This window comes from Phyllostomus hastatus, unplaced genomic scaffold, assembly GCF_019186645.2.
Source record: "Phyllostomus hastatus isolate PE091 unplaced genomic scaffold, TTU_PhHast_1.1 phas_scaffold_345, whole genome shotgun sequence".
Classification (NCBI taxonomy): Eukaryota; Metazoa; Chordata; class Mammalia; order Chiroptera; family Phyllostomidae; genus Phyllostomus; species Phyllostomus hastatus.
In genome coordinates this window covers 28,564,517-28,577,180 of record NW_025334024.1, presented here as the reverse complement: position 1 = coordinate 28,577,180, position 12,664 = coordinate 28,564,517, and the positions used below count along the sequence as shown (strand labels likewise).

General features: G+C 60.9%; 1 protein-coding gene across 8 annotated transcripts; it reads right to left on the bottom strand.

The window, feature by feature from the left end:
- SNX20 (sorting nexin 20) lies at nucleotides 1–7,886 on the bottom strand. 8 transcript variants are annotated; one of them, XM_045818711.1, is made up of 6 exons: nucleotides 7,751–7,869; nucleotides 6,581–6,906; nucleotides 6,306–6,421; nucleotides 4,163–4,304; nucleotides 2,939–3,090; nucleotides 1–1,719 (listed from the first exon to the last, which is right to left on the bottom strand). In XM_045818711.1, the coding sequence occupies exons 3-6, from the start codon at nucleotides 6,312–6,314 to the stop codon at nucleotides 1,054–1,056; spliced, it is 969 nt and encodes a 322-aa protein (XP_045674667.1). In that variant the 5' UTR covers nucleotides 6,315–6,421; nucleotides 6,581–6,906; nucleotides 7,751–7,869; the 3' UTR covers nucleotides 1–1,053. The 8 variants fall into 8 exon arrangements, with proteins under 8 accessions (XP_045674667.1, XP_045674671.1, XP_045674669.1 ...); XM_045818715.1 differs by having other exon boundaries at nucleotides 7,758–7,861; XM_045818713.1 differs by lacking the exon at nucleotides 6,581–6,906 and having other exon boundaries at nucleotides 6,306–6,424; nucleotides 7,751–7,886.
- Between the last annotated feature and the right edge of the window lie 4,778 nt (nucleotides 7,887–12,664).

Here is a 12,664-nt window from a genome sequence, read left to right as displayed (position 1 = left end):
TTTTCGCCTCTAACGCTTTAATTTTCAAGGAAGCCCAGCACCTCCCCACCCGAAGTGCCCCTCCTCCCCTGGAGCAGGTGGAGAGGCGTGAAGGCTTCCTTTGCTCCCAAGTATCATGGAGTTTCTTGCCTTCCGGACAGAGCCTGGCTGGGCCACTGAGGGTGTCGCCTCATGGTGTCGCTGTTGAAGCGCCTCCTGGTGCGGCTCAGCGAATGCTTGTCCACGGCTCAGGGACCCCTTTGCCGAGCCAGCTTCCTGCCCTGGCCAGCGCGGCGCCCCACATGAAGGCTCCTGGGTCCCAGCCTCCGTAGCTCGCCCTGCTAAGCTCGGCCAGACGGTTTAGAGCCTCAGGAAGCCCCAGCCTCAGACACGTCCTGGGCCCACACCAGCTGTGCCATCCGCTTCAGGTCCAGTGTCGAACCCAGGGCGCTGGTCCACACTCCACTCCACTTTGGGGCCCTTGGTGTCCTTTCCTGGCAGCAGACTTCAGTTGGGGGTCACACGAATCCGCGAGAGAACCTCCAAGAAGGTTGTGCCTCGGATGGGGAGGTGCTGAGCATTCAATCCACCTTTTGTTTGCTGAATTGGGCTCAGACACTAAGAAGGAAGACCAGAATGCTTAGGAAAATGGGTGGGAATGTTTGCTATTTGCCGAGGTAGCAGCTTGGAGGAGAAGGAGAGACAGAAAAGACGCAGGAGCAGAAATGGGTGGCGCTACCCCCGCCGCGTGCGGCGGAAACCTCCGCTCCCGCTACCGACGGGAGTGTCCGAGAGGCGGAGCCTCCTGTCCCGGGTCCCCCTGCTGGGCTGGTGGTTTTGATAAAGTGAGCCTGACCTCTAAGGGACACAGGGCACACGCATCAGAGGCTGCTAAGGACGTCCAGGAGAACCTCAACTCAACACAGATGGGCAAATGGAGGACCAGAGGAGGGGCTTGCCCAAGGGCGCCCAGCAAGTGCGACCCCCCAGCGGCCCCACGTGGCTCTCCCCCCATCCAAAGGCGCCGCGCACACGGCGGTCTCAGATCTGCAGCGGTCTTGCCAGAGCCGCGCGTCACAGATATTCCCGCACGGCCAGTTCCTTCAGGGTGAAGCCCCGGGCGGAGGGCCTCCGGAGCTGGCAGTCCTCCAGTCTCTCCTGCAGCGACACGAAGTCCTTGCCCAGCGCGTAGGCCAGGCGGATCATGGCGTCCAGCAGCGGCGCGTAGTAGCGGTGCCCCTCCCGGGCGTGCAGGCGCTCCAGGGCCTGCTCGCCGGCCGCGAAGGCCTCCAGGGGGCGCTCGAGCTCCCGGTGGCACACCAGCATGGCGCAGAGGACGGGCACCACGGCCACGGGCCAGTGCCCCGTCAGCTTCTGCTGCAGGGGCACCACGTGCAGCAGGATGTCCAGGGCCTTGGTGTACTGCCCCGCCCGCAGGCAGCCGAAGGCCTCCTTCAGCTCGGGCCGCGTCAGGAAGTCGATGAACTCGCGGGACCTGCGCACGCAGCGGATGGAGTAGAGCAGGCTCAGGTACTCCTTGAAGGCCAGCTTGCGCTCCAGGATCATCTCCTGCGTGAAGTTCCCCACCAGGTGCTTCCTGGGGAAGGGCACGTCTTCGATCTCCTCCGGGAAGGTCTTGAGGAGGCTTTTCTGGAGCGCCTGGAAGTCCGAGTAGCGCCGCCCCAGGACGGCTTTGTTGCTGTCGAAGCTCCCGGTCTGGATGACCACGACCTGGTACATCTGCGAGGGGAGAAGCAGCGGCCTGTGAGGACGTCCCGACGCAGGGTTTGCACTGACAGCGAGCCCGGCCAATGAAAATAATGACCCTAATTCAAAGCCCGCCCCCAGGACTGGCCGTTCTCATGCGTGACTCTGTTTTAAATTGCCACGGGGATCGGCGGAGCTGTACAGGTGGATCGTGACCAGAGTCAGCCCGAGAGTAACAAGCACAGCGACGCGGAGGCATCCGGGGTGGGGGAGGGGAGAAAGGGCACAGGAGCGGGCCAGGCAGGGGGTCTACACTGGGTCTCCCGAGCCGGGAGGGGAAGCTCGGGTTCCATCTGTGTCCCCAGGCGCCCCACCCGTGGAGGTGGTTTCAGCGGCTACCCTGGCAGCAAGGCTGTGCACAGCAAGACCATCAGTCCCCTCTAGTTCTCTCTCCAGAGGATTCTGACGACGGGGGCAGACCACCTGCGGTGTCACGCCCACCCCACCTCCCTGCGGCCTAGCTGTGTGGTCTGGGGCAGCTGAGGGGACCTCTGGGGGCCTGGCTGTGGTGAGGATGCAGTGAGTGGAGGCACTGAACCCGGCTGGCGGTCCGCGCGCAGTGTCAGCTGTCCTTAGAACTCCAGTCCCGAGAAAGGTGGAGCGTGGCTCTGCCACGGTCATGGATGCCCCCCCTCCCCCGCAGGCTGAAGTTGCACTTTCACCAGGAGCACAGCCCCACGCACCGGCGTTCCCCCCGGCAGCCGGCTGCACCTGAGCAGCTGTTCATAGCTTTCCTTGGACTTACGTTTAGTTACTTTTTGTTTAGGCCGCATGGTGCTGGTTTTCCCTCTAAGGTGGCTTTCTTAGAAATGAGTTTGTTCAGTGATTTTTTTAAGTGGTCCAATTTAAAAGGAAGCATTAGGCAAATAGTAATATAAATGACACTGGGTGTGGTGAAAACGGCGGTGGGACACGGGTGACTAACCCCTGGGATTAACGGCTAGCTCCGGGGACTGGGACTCCGATACCGCCCGTCCTCACGGCGGCTAGCACGGCAGCGAGTGTGACATCTTGCTTTTGCGCCGTTTCCCCCAGAGGAACTCTGCAAGTTCAAGTGTGTGAACCCAGTCCACAGCTGGGGAAGCTGAGGCACCGCAGAGCCGGCTTGGGCAGGGGCAGGGGCAGGGGCGGGGGCAGGGGCAGGGCCAGGGGCAGGGGCAGGGGCGGGGCCAGGGGCGGAGGCGGTGCCTACCACAAACTTGCAGAACTTTCTCTCCTCGATGCGGGCCGAGGCGATCTCGAAGAGCAGCTTGACGGGCTTCCAGCAGCCCTTCTCGTTCCTCCAGTACTCCTGCAGCTCCCGCGTGGTCATGCTGGAGTTGGGGCTCGGGCTGCCGTCGGCGTCTGCCGGAACAGCCCCCGTGAGGACCGGTGCCAGGGAGGGCGGCGCGCCGGGGGGCCCGGGCCTGGGGAGATGGCTGGGTCTGTCCGGGGTGGGGCATCGGATTCCCAGAGGAGCTGTGACTCCCCCCGCCCCCATCCCACCAAGAACAGGTCCGGCCGGGCATCAGCCCGACCCCGTGCCCACCTGGCTGAACCCACCCTGCCGCAGGCGGCCTGAGCTAGCCCGTCTTCCCCATGCGGTTTCGGTGTGAGGTGCAGGGAGGGCTGCATTTTGCACTCCTGACCGGCGGGTCGGCCACTGTGGAACCCCAGACTGGCACTGACCGTGGCCTGCCCATCTCTGCACTACCTGCACCACTGACTCTGGTTGTCGGTTGTCGCCGGCCTCCTGAGTACAGGTCAGTGGGTGGGAATGGGGACTGGGGACCGGGAGGATGATGGATGGGCTTCGGGCTCAGCCTGGCTGGGCCCTCCCGACCCTCTCCCCTCATTGCCTGCACGCCATGCTTTTTCTCGCTCACGCCGCCCCTTCCACCCCCAGCACCGCCCTCCTCATCGCTGCGTCCCAACTGACACCCGCGGGCAGAGACTGGCTCCAGGAGAGGGCACTGTAGCTGACGCTTTGGTGTCACTGTTGGGGACCACCCCACCGGTTTCCGAGGACTCCAGCCTGCAGGGCTTTGCAGCGGCTTGGTGTGCAAAGTCCCTCAGCCGTGAAGGGTGGGCCAGGTGGGTCTTAGCCCCGCCTCCTCGCTCCTCGGAGGGGCGGCTCTGAGAGATGCCCCACACAGGCTCCCAGAGGACCCCCAGTCACTCAGTAATCTGTCCATCAACCGCCCCCCCAGGTGGCTCCCTGCCCTTCCTTCCTCTCCCCACTGCCCTGCTCTTCCCACTGTGTCATCTGGCAGATAAGCCACCCACACGAAGTCCCTGTCTGGGTGCTGACTGCGGGATAGCCCGAGCTAAGGGAGCCGCCCCGTTGTCTGGTGGCACCTGCTGGAGGGCCGGCACGTGCACTACCAATGCCTGCACACCTCTGTCCCCCTGGCCAAGCCCCATGCCTCAAGTTCACCTGAGTCCTCTTCAGGTCCTGGAGAGGGGAGGTCCGGGCCACTGGCTGTCGCTTCCTGCTTGGCCCCTGCTGGGCTCCGGGCCATGCGTCCTGTCCATCCGGGGCTCCCGGGGTGCTTGGCACTGGCCATGCTGCAGGCTGCCTGGGGGGACAAGAGAGGCAGTGAGTGTCCACTTCTGGTGGGGCTCCTGGTGCCAGAGTCCCCACGGCGGAGCCCTCCACTGACCACCTGGCTGTCTGCCCAACCGCCTCATTCTGAACGGGCGCCTGGCCCTTCGCCGGACTGATCAGTCCAGGGCTGAGCGGACCCTTGCTTCTTGTGAGGATCCTTACGTTGCCGAGCTGCTGTGAATTTTAAATGAGGTGACTTCAAGCAGAGGCAACGGCTTCAGTGATGAGCGGGGAGAAAGGTACTGACGTGCCCACTGCGTCGTTCGCTGTGACATTTGTGAATGAACTCTCAGCGTCCAGGGCGGAGATCCTGGCACCTGTCTGTCTTTCCCGTCTGTCCCTCTCTATTGCTAAGCAAATGTGTACTGACCACTTCTTTTTAAAAAATTTCTGTAGCTGTTTTTTTAAAGATTTTATTTTTATTTATTTTTAGAGAGGGAAGGGAGAGAGAAAGAGAGAGAGAGAAACATGAATGTGCGGTTACTGAGGGTCATGGCCTGCAACCCAGGCATGTGCCCTGACTTGGAATTGAACCTGCGATGCTTTGGTTTGCAGCCCGAGCTCAATCCACTGAGCTACGCCAGCCAGGGCAAAATGTTTATATTTAGGATCAGCCAGCTGGACGCAGCTTGGACGACCCCAGCTTTGTTGGCAGCGTCCACAGCGTCCTCAGGGGGAGCCGGTCAGACACCGGCTCCTTCTCCCCACCAGGCCTGATCGGGGTGTTGACCTTGGCCACGTCAACATCATGGAGCTTCTTCCCAGCCTGTTTGATCTGCTGCTTGTCGGCCTTGACCTCCACAAGGAACCCGGGTGCGTGGCTGTCCTCTATCTTCCCCATGGCTGACTTGGTAGTCAGGGGTGATGGCGCAGAGGTCAAGCTCGTTTCTCCCGGGGGCGCCCCTCCAAGTTTAGGCTGCCTATGGAGCCGCAGCGTCTTTGGCTGTTGGAAGTTGGGTGATGTGTGGATCTTCTTCTTCTTTTTTTTTTGTAGTTGTGGACACCTTTCAGCACCAATTGCTTTGCTTTGGCTTTGGCTTTGGCTTTGGGAGGGGCAAGGGCTTCCTTCTTTGCCTTGGGCGCCGTCTTTGTGAAAAGGTTGAATCCCCGTCTTATGATGAAGGAACTGAGACTGCGACCTGACCACGACCAGGAGCTGGACTGGTCTGACTTCAGAATCCTCTCCCCCTGTTCGGGGGAGAGTGGGTGGCCGGAGCCCCAGGGGCCAGCTCACGCAGTGGCTGTCTGTGACCTTGGTGGCAGATGACATAAACCGGTGCCTGGCAAGTTCCCGCACGTGCCTCAGTTTCCTACTGAAGGGGTGGTCGGACAGAGCCCCCCCACTCCTGAGGCTGGTGTCCGTGTGGAGCAACTGTCAGCTCAGGCCCCCCCCCCCACCCCCCGCACGGTGTCATCGTCCCTCCTCTTCTTCCCGCACCTGTGACAGGTGCTCCAGGAAATCATTGAGGAGGAAATGACTCTAAGGCGAGGTATACACCGCAGTAGAATTTTAAGCATCTGAGACAAATCAGAAAAAGGGACAACTAGAACATTAGCAGGAATTCCCACGAGAAGGGTGTGGGCGACCTTGACCCCCCTTTCACAGGAACTGAAGGGGCTGCAGGTGGGTCGCAGGACTGGAGATGGGACTTGAACTCTGCTCTTTCAGATTCCAGGCCTGCGGCTGTGCCCCTGTACTGGGACAGCCCCAGCAGCGTCCCCAACTGTGGCCAGAGCCCACCCCCATGCCAGGGGGCGAGGGCCTCCTGGGTCCGGCCGGGCCAGGGGAGCGGTGAGGTCGGCTCGGGCCAGGGGCCCATGTTCCCAGGGGCAGCTCTCTCTGTGTCGGGCGAAAGGAACCCTGGGCCATGCCCCCGGTGGCTCTGGGCAGTCGTCAGGTGAATCCAGGTCCCTCAGTTCCCCTTACACGGATGGGAAACTGAGGCACGGAGCGGGGGCATGGCTTGCATACCTCGTTCATCTCTCATCTGCCCTCAAGGAGTCGGGCCTCCATCCTGACCGATGGTGGGTCCGTAGGCAAGTCACCGAGTGTCTCCGGGCCTTGGTTTCGCCACCGAATGATCTGTGCTGCTGACAGATGATGGGCGGCTAGCGGCGGGCTCCCTGCATTTGGGGGGGTGCCCAGGCCAGAGAGCGAGTGGTCCTCATGCTCTCTTATCTGACAGACCCCCGACGGCTGGGACTCTTGGGGCCCAGAGTCTCCCGTGGGCCCTCCTAGGCACCCACCGCGGTTAGCTTGTCTGTACTATGGCTGATGGCGGGTGTCCCTGGCCTCAGTGGCCCCAGCCCTTCCAGCTGGTGCCCGGTCAGAAGCAGGGTATCGTTTGCCCAGAGACCCTTTGAGACCCCGGGAATGGTGGCCCCGGCCGGGCCGCTTAGTGGAGTCCTGGGACTGCTGAGCGGTCTGATTTTCAGAATGAAAACCCAGTGCAGCGGCCAGAGCCAGGCCCCGGCCTTTCCTCTCGCGGGACCGGCAGGCTGTCACCCGTGCAGAGGAGCGGGGAGGCATGTGAGGCGGCTTCCTGTCCCTCGAGAGGCCTCGGTTTCCTCATCTGTGAGATGGGGGAAGCAGCCCTGTCACTGCAGATGCCCTTTGGGGGCAGCGACACGTGGGGTTTCGTGGCCCCTCCCTCTGCTCTCCGCAGCCTGCGTAGCAAAGATTTCTAGACTTTGCAACAGAACACGGCAGGCGCCACTGCTGGTGGCCGGGTACCCGACCTTGGCCCAGGGCCCAGAACAGCTTCCCAGCCCTGACACCGGCCAGCCCCTGCACTGTCGGTCTGCTCCCTCCCCGGTGCTCCTGGCGTCCCTCCCCCCTCCAAGGGCCCCTGCCACGTCCAGTCCTTCTGATGGCCACCCAGGGCCACCTTCACCGCCCATGTTGCCTTTGGAGGGGCGGCAGAGGGGTGGCCATCGGGGGCAAGACGCCAGCGGGCCGGGCCTGACCTGGGAGCCAGGGGTCCCGGACCCTGGAAGGGCACCCTCCCACGTGTGAGTGAGCCCCGGAACTTTCTCGGGTCAGGGGGTAGTGCCGGGGGCCGGTACAGAGCAGATTCTCTGGCTCCCAACACCAGAGAGTTCAGTCTAGCAGGTCTGGGGGGGGGGACAAATCCGGGGGTTCCCTGGCACCACTCTTGAGAAGCACAGGTGTGGTGCGATTTCCCCAGGGTCAGGAGAGGGGGTGGAAGCGTCAGCCGCTTCAAAAGGAACTGAAGCCACGAGGGTCAAGGGGCTGCTCCCTGCTCTGCCCCAGGGCACTAAGGAGACCCCTCCTCCCTGTGTACAGACACTGTCACCAACTCTCCTCTGTCCCGCCCTACCCCCAACAGCGACAGAGGCTACATGCATCGCAGAAGGACGGGCTCAGGCCCACTAAGCCTGGGGTCAAACACTGACCTCTGACCTGAGGCGTCTGTGCTGAGGGTGTCCAGGGGTCCACTAGTCGCGTCACACGGCCCCCGCCAGCTCTCCAGCCTGGCTCCCGGGGAGCGGCCGAGAGCCCATGGCTCCCCTCAGTTCCCCATTTGAAAACAGGAAACAGGGTGTGTGACCGGTTCCGGGTCGCCCCAGCCCATTGGCCGGTGAGAGACGGTGTAGTGAACCCCAGCGACAGCCAGCTCTGAGGGTTGGAGCTGGAACTCACGTCCCACAGCCTGGCAGGGGCCTGGCTGTCCCTCCCCGTCCTGGACAATCTCTGGCATTCAGACCTCAGCCGCCAGAGCTCCTCGGTGTTCGTTATCCTGCTACGAGCTAGGCATGGGGGGGTGCCCATGCCCCATTCACAGATGGGGAAACTGAGGCCAGGAGCACAGAGCGGGTGGGGCCAGAGCCAGTGCGGGGTGTGGAGGGAAGTGGGATAGACCCACAGACCCATTTGGTGCCTTTCTCTGGGCAAAGCTGCTTCCCACGCTCCCCACGGAAAGAAGCAGGGAAGCCAAACCTCTGGGGGTGGCAGGGTCATGGCCACCAGCATTGTGGCCTTGGGGGCAGGAGGTGGGGACAGGACAAGAACCAGGACCTCGGAGGCCCGCTGTGTGTCTTCTGCTGATTCCCTGCCCCGCCCCCATTCGAGGGAGTCCCTTTTCTCAGTAATGAACCGCCTGTGGACGGACCCCCAAACGACAGAGTCTCGTGTTACCCCCGTTTTGACTTTTCTATACCTTGAACCGTACGTACTCCTCGTACGCTTTCGTGTCATTGATTTGAAGAGACGCATCCCCTTTAGTGTGTACCTGGAGCTTTTTCATTTTCATGGTTGTCTTGCTCCATTTCTAATCCACGATTATTTATCCTTATTATTATTATTTTTTTTTGGTCTGTGGACGCCCGTTCGGGTTGTTCCGTCACGATGAATGCTGCCAGGAGCACTCTCACACGCGTGTGCCGGTGCCCGTGTTTATCTGAGGCGCGGCGACCGGCTGCCCCTGCACTAGGTCACGTCACACCGTTTCCCTGAGTGGGGGCGCCGGTCTGCGTGCCCCCCAGCCCCGCCCGCAGTGAGGGGCAGTCCCGGTGCTCCACACCCTCGCCGGCACCGGACAAGGTGCCCTTTCTTTCCGCCGCTCTCGAGGGCGCGCCGCAGTGGCTCGTCCCGGGGTCAGGCTGCGTGCCCGCTGGCTGGTGACGCTGAGCATCTCTCCGTGGGCTTACGGCCATCTCCGTGTCCTCCTCGGTGGGGCGTCTGCTCAGGCCCCTCGCTCGGCGTGGATCGGATTATTTTCCTTCTGGGCTGGAGGCGTTCTTTATGAGTTCACTGGGGAACGGGCCCCTCGGTCTCCTCCGTCCTGTGGTTTGCCTCTGTAGTCTCCGAGTGGGGTGTTTTGATGAGCAGAAGTTGCCGACTTTAAAGTATTCAACCATATCACTCTTTTCTTTCCACGTGGGTGTTATACCTTGAGGTCCTGGAGATTCCTCCTTTCTTATTACCGTATTCTGCTGTGTATAATGCGTACTTTTTTGCCCAAATGTTTGAGGGAAGAATAAGAAGGCACATTATATACATGGGTAGTACTGATTCCATAGCTATATAAATGTTTTAATTCTTATTTATGCTGTGCATTAAAAGTGTAATTCTAGGGAGAAATGAGGGTACCCATATGCAAAACGATACCCTGGGACACGAGAATCAGTTTTATTTCTAAATATAGATAAATAAAAAATTGAATTAAAAAATTAAGATGGAAGATTTTTTTTTTTCCTGAAAGTTTGGGCCAAAAACATGGGTGTGCACGATACACGGCGAAGTACGAGTGTTTCCGCCACGGCGCCTCACAGGCTGCCGTGGGGCTGAGGGCGAGCGCAGGTGTGCAAAGCGCCCAGAACGCCGGCAGCGCGCGGGCGGTGCTGGGCGAGCGGTGGCCAGTCCAGTCACTCCGAAACCTTTCCGGTTTGCCGGTCTCATCTGGGGTGGAGTTTTGTGCATGGCGTGAGGTAAGAGGTGCAGTAGTGACTCCTCTGCGTTTACCTACTGGCCTTGCTGGTGTGGCTCAGTGGGTTGGGTGTTGTTCCGCAAAGTGGAAGGTCGCCGGTTCAATCCCCGGTCAGGGCACCGGCCTGGGTTGCGTGTTCAGTGCCCAGTCGGGGCACATACAAGAGGCAACTGATGGATGTTTCTCTTTCACATTGATGTTTCTCTCCCTCTCTTTCTTTCTTCCTTTCTCTCTCTCTAAAGATAAATATATAAAATCTTTAAAAAAAGGGGTATCTGCATACATCAGGGTCTGCTTAACTGAAGGGGAGTGTCCGGACAGTGTGGCTCTGGCCTGCTGGCGGGTGAGCCCCTGAGGGCAGGGGCCGCACCCCATTCATCTCCATCTGGCACTGCCCGCAGGTGGCTGCTGAGGCCAGGTGGCTTGGGCTCTGTGCCCAGCAGGACTGGCCCTCCCTCTCCCCCGCTGCCCTCGGTCCTGCCCTGCAGCTTCCCAGGTTTCTCCCCCACCCTCCGGGCCTGGGGTCTGCGAGATGCCAGCCCCCAGACACTGAGCGCTTCTCTGCAGTCCTGTGAGCCTGTCACCAAGCAGCTGGCGACCACGGGGCAGGGTGTGTGGGAGTCGCTGCTTCCTCTTCTGGGGGCAGGAGACACTTGCTGGAAAGCCCCGGACACCCAGGGGTGTCTGGCCTGTGCAGGAAGAGCCTAGCCGGACCAGGGTAACCTGCCAAGAGCTGGCTTCTCTCTGCAGCCCAGAGCTGGGCGTGGCCCAGGGGCTCTGTGTCTCCAGGGACAGGCAAGGCCCCACGGCCGTGAAGGGGAGGGGAGACAGGAGTGGGTGGCCCTCCACTGTAGTACTGGAGGCAGATGGTGAGAAGGGGACACCGAGGGGTCCAGGGGCATCAGGAAAGGAAATGCTGGCATCTTGGAGTCTAGGGGGGCTTCTTGCTGCCTCAGGAGTAAGTGCAAACCCCCCACCCCCGAGGCTGGTCCCCCTCCAGTCGCTTACACGCAACCGTGTCGCAACAGCCCTCTGTCCTCACACCCACCCCCCGGCCCGTGCCCTGGCGCTTCATTCGGCCGGAAGCACCCTCCTCTCGGTTCCTCCACAGCTCGTTCCCTCCGTCCTCACGCTGTGGCTCTGCTGCCTCCCGCCGTGCAGCCCCCCCCAACGACCCCCTCTGCTGAGAGCCACCGTTGCTGTGCTTATTAGTGTACTTGTGCACAGCTGGTCTCGGACACCGCAGTGGCGGGGACTCTGTGTCATTCTGTCCCTATAGTAGCACTTGTCACAGTAGCATGGGTGCTCCGTGACTGCCGTGGGAACGCATGAGTGAAGACATGGGCGAGTGAATGAATGAATGAGTGGGCGAGGCAGAGGGCGGTGGTCGGGGCTGTGTCCCAGCTCAGCCCCGGCTCAGCCCCGGCTCAGTGTGTGCCCTGGGCAGGCCGCCACTGAGACCCTCCTCTAGATCTCAGTTTCTCTGACTGCTGCATGAAATGGAACTCAGGACCCTCCGCACACCTGTGGGCCAGCGGCTAAGCACCTTACGCTGCCGCTCACCACTGCTCGGGGTGTCCGACAGGCTTGGGACCCCAACACGGACACGTTTCTTCATTTATTTTTGGTAAATTCAACAAGAATTGATCACTGACAGGTGTGCCTCCACAGGTCTGGCAAAAAAAAACCCCAAAACCAAAACAAAAACCCACACCATGAGGCGTCCTTAAGTGACACAAAATTCAGTCCTGTCGGTGCCATTTCTGCGCAGCTGTGTGTACACGTGTCAGCCTTGTGAGAGTCTCAGCGGTCCTTCTGCCATGGACCCAGCAATTCTGCTTCTAGGTATTTATCCAAAGACAGCGAGAACACTGACTCGGAAAGACAGCACGGTCTTTGGGCTAAGAGACCGACAGCAAAGACGACGAAGAAGCAAACACACAGTCCGCTGGGTGCAGGGGTTTGCGACATGCACCAGGGAGAGAGGGAGCCGCGCAGGCGTAGAGAGGGAGAGGAGAGCAAGTGCAAGGGCCCCGGGGTGGTGGCAGGCCTGGCGTGTTCCGGGCACAGAGGAAGTCGGTGTGGCTGGCGCAGAGTGGACGAGGGAGAGGGGAGGAGGGGGTCCTGAGAGAGTACGGGGGGCCAATGGCAATCCTGAGGCCCCTCCTTGGCTTTATCTCTGAAATGGCAGTCACGGGTGGGTTTCAGCACAGGAGTGAAGGATGACTTGACTGTTTTTTGTTTTGTTTTGTTTTGTTTTTAACAGACCCACACTGGCTGCCGTTTGGAAGCATGGCTGGCAGCTGGGATTCCTCTAGCCCAGGTAAGAGACGCCGGTGATTGGCACCCTGGCAGTCACGGTGCTCTAGTACGAAGGGGCTGCATTCTGGGTGTGTTTTTAAGGTCAGGCGGGAAAGCTTGCTCCCAGGGTGGCTGTGCGGGTGAAAGAAGACGAGTCGGCCGAGTTTCCCAGTCGCTGTGCCCGTCGCCCTGGGTAACCCCCTGTTATGGGGCATTTGTGAGGCGGCCAGCTTGGCACGGTGAGAGGGAGGCTGGTGCCGAGCGTGCCGGCAGGTAGCCCAGCACGCCACCTGGAGTGGTCCTCCTGGGGTGGTTTCAGCCCATCGAGGGCAGCGTTTCCCAGCCCCGGCCTGACTCACTGCGAACTACCTGTGCAGGTATGCACCTGTGCAGGTATGCACCGGTGCAGGTATTCACCTGGAGGCAGTGTGGGGTGGCGGTTGGGACCGGAACTTGCCAGGTGCCTGGGGGCGAATCTCGGCTCTGCAGTCACCACTCGGGTAGGTTAATTTTTCGGTGCCTTCATTTCTTCATCTATCACTTAGGGTCAACGTTAGGCTGGCCCCGGAGGCGGCACTAA

Coding starts and splice junctions, on each gene's coding strand:
- SNX20 (XM_045818713.1), bottom strand. Junction 3,091..4,162: donor AGGACCTGAAGAGGACTCAG/GTGAACTTGAGG, acceptor CTGTTCCGGCAG/ACGCCGACGGCAGCCCGAGC. Junction 1,720..2,938: donor GAAAGTTCTGCAAGTTTGTG/GTAGGCACCGCC, acceptor CTCCCCTCGCAG/ATGTACCAGGTCGTGGTCAT.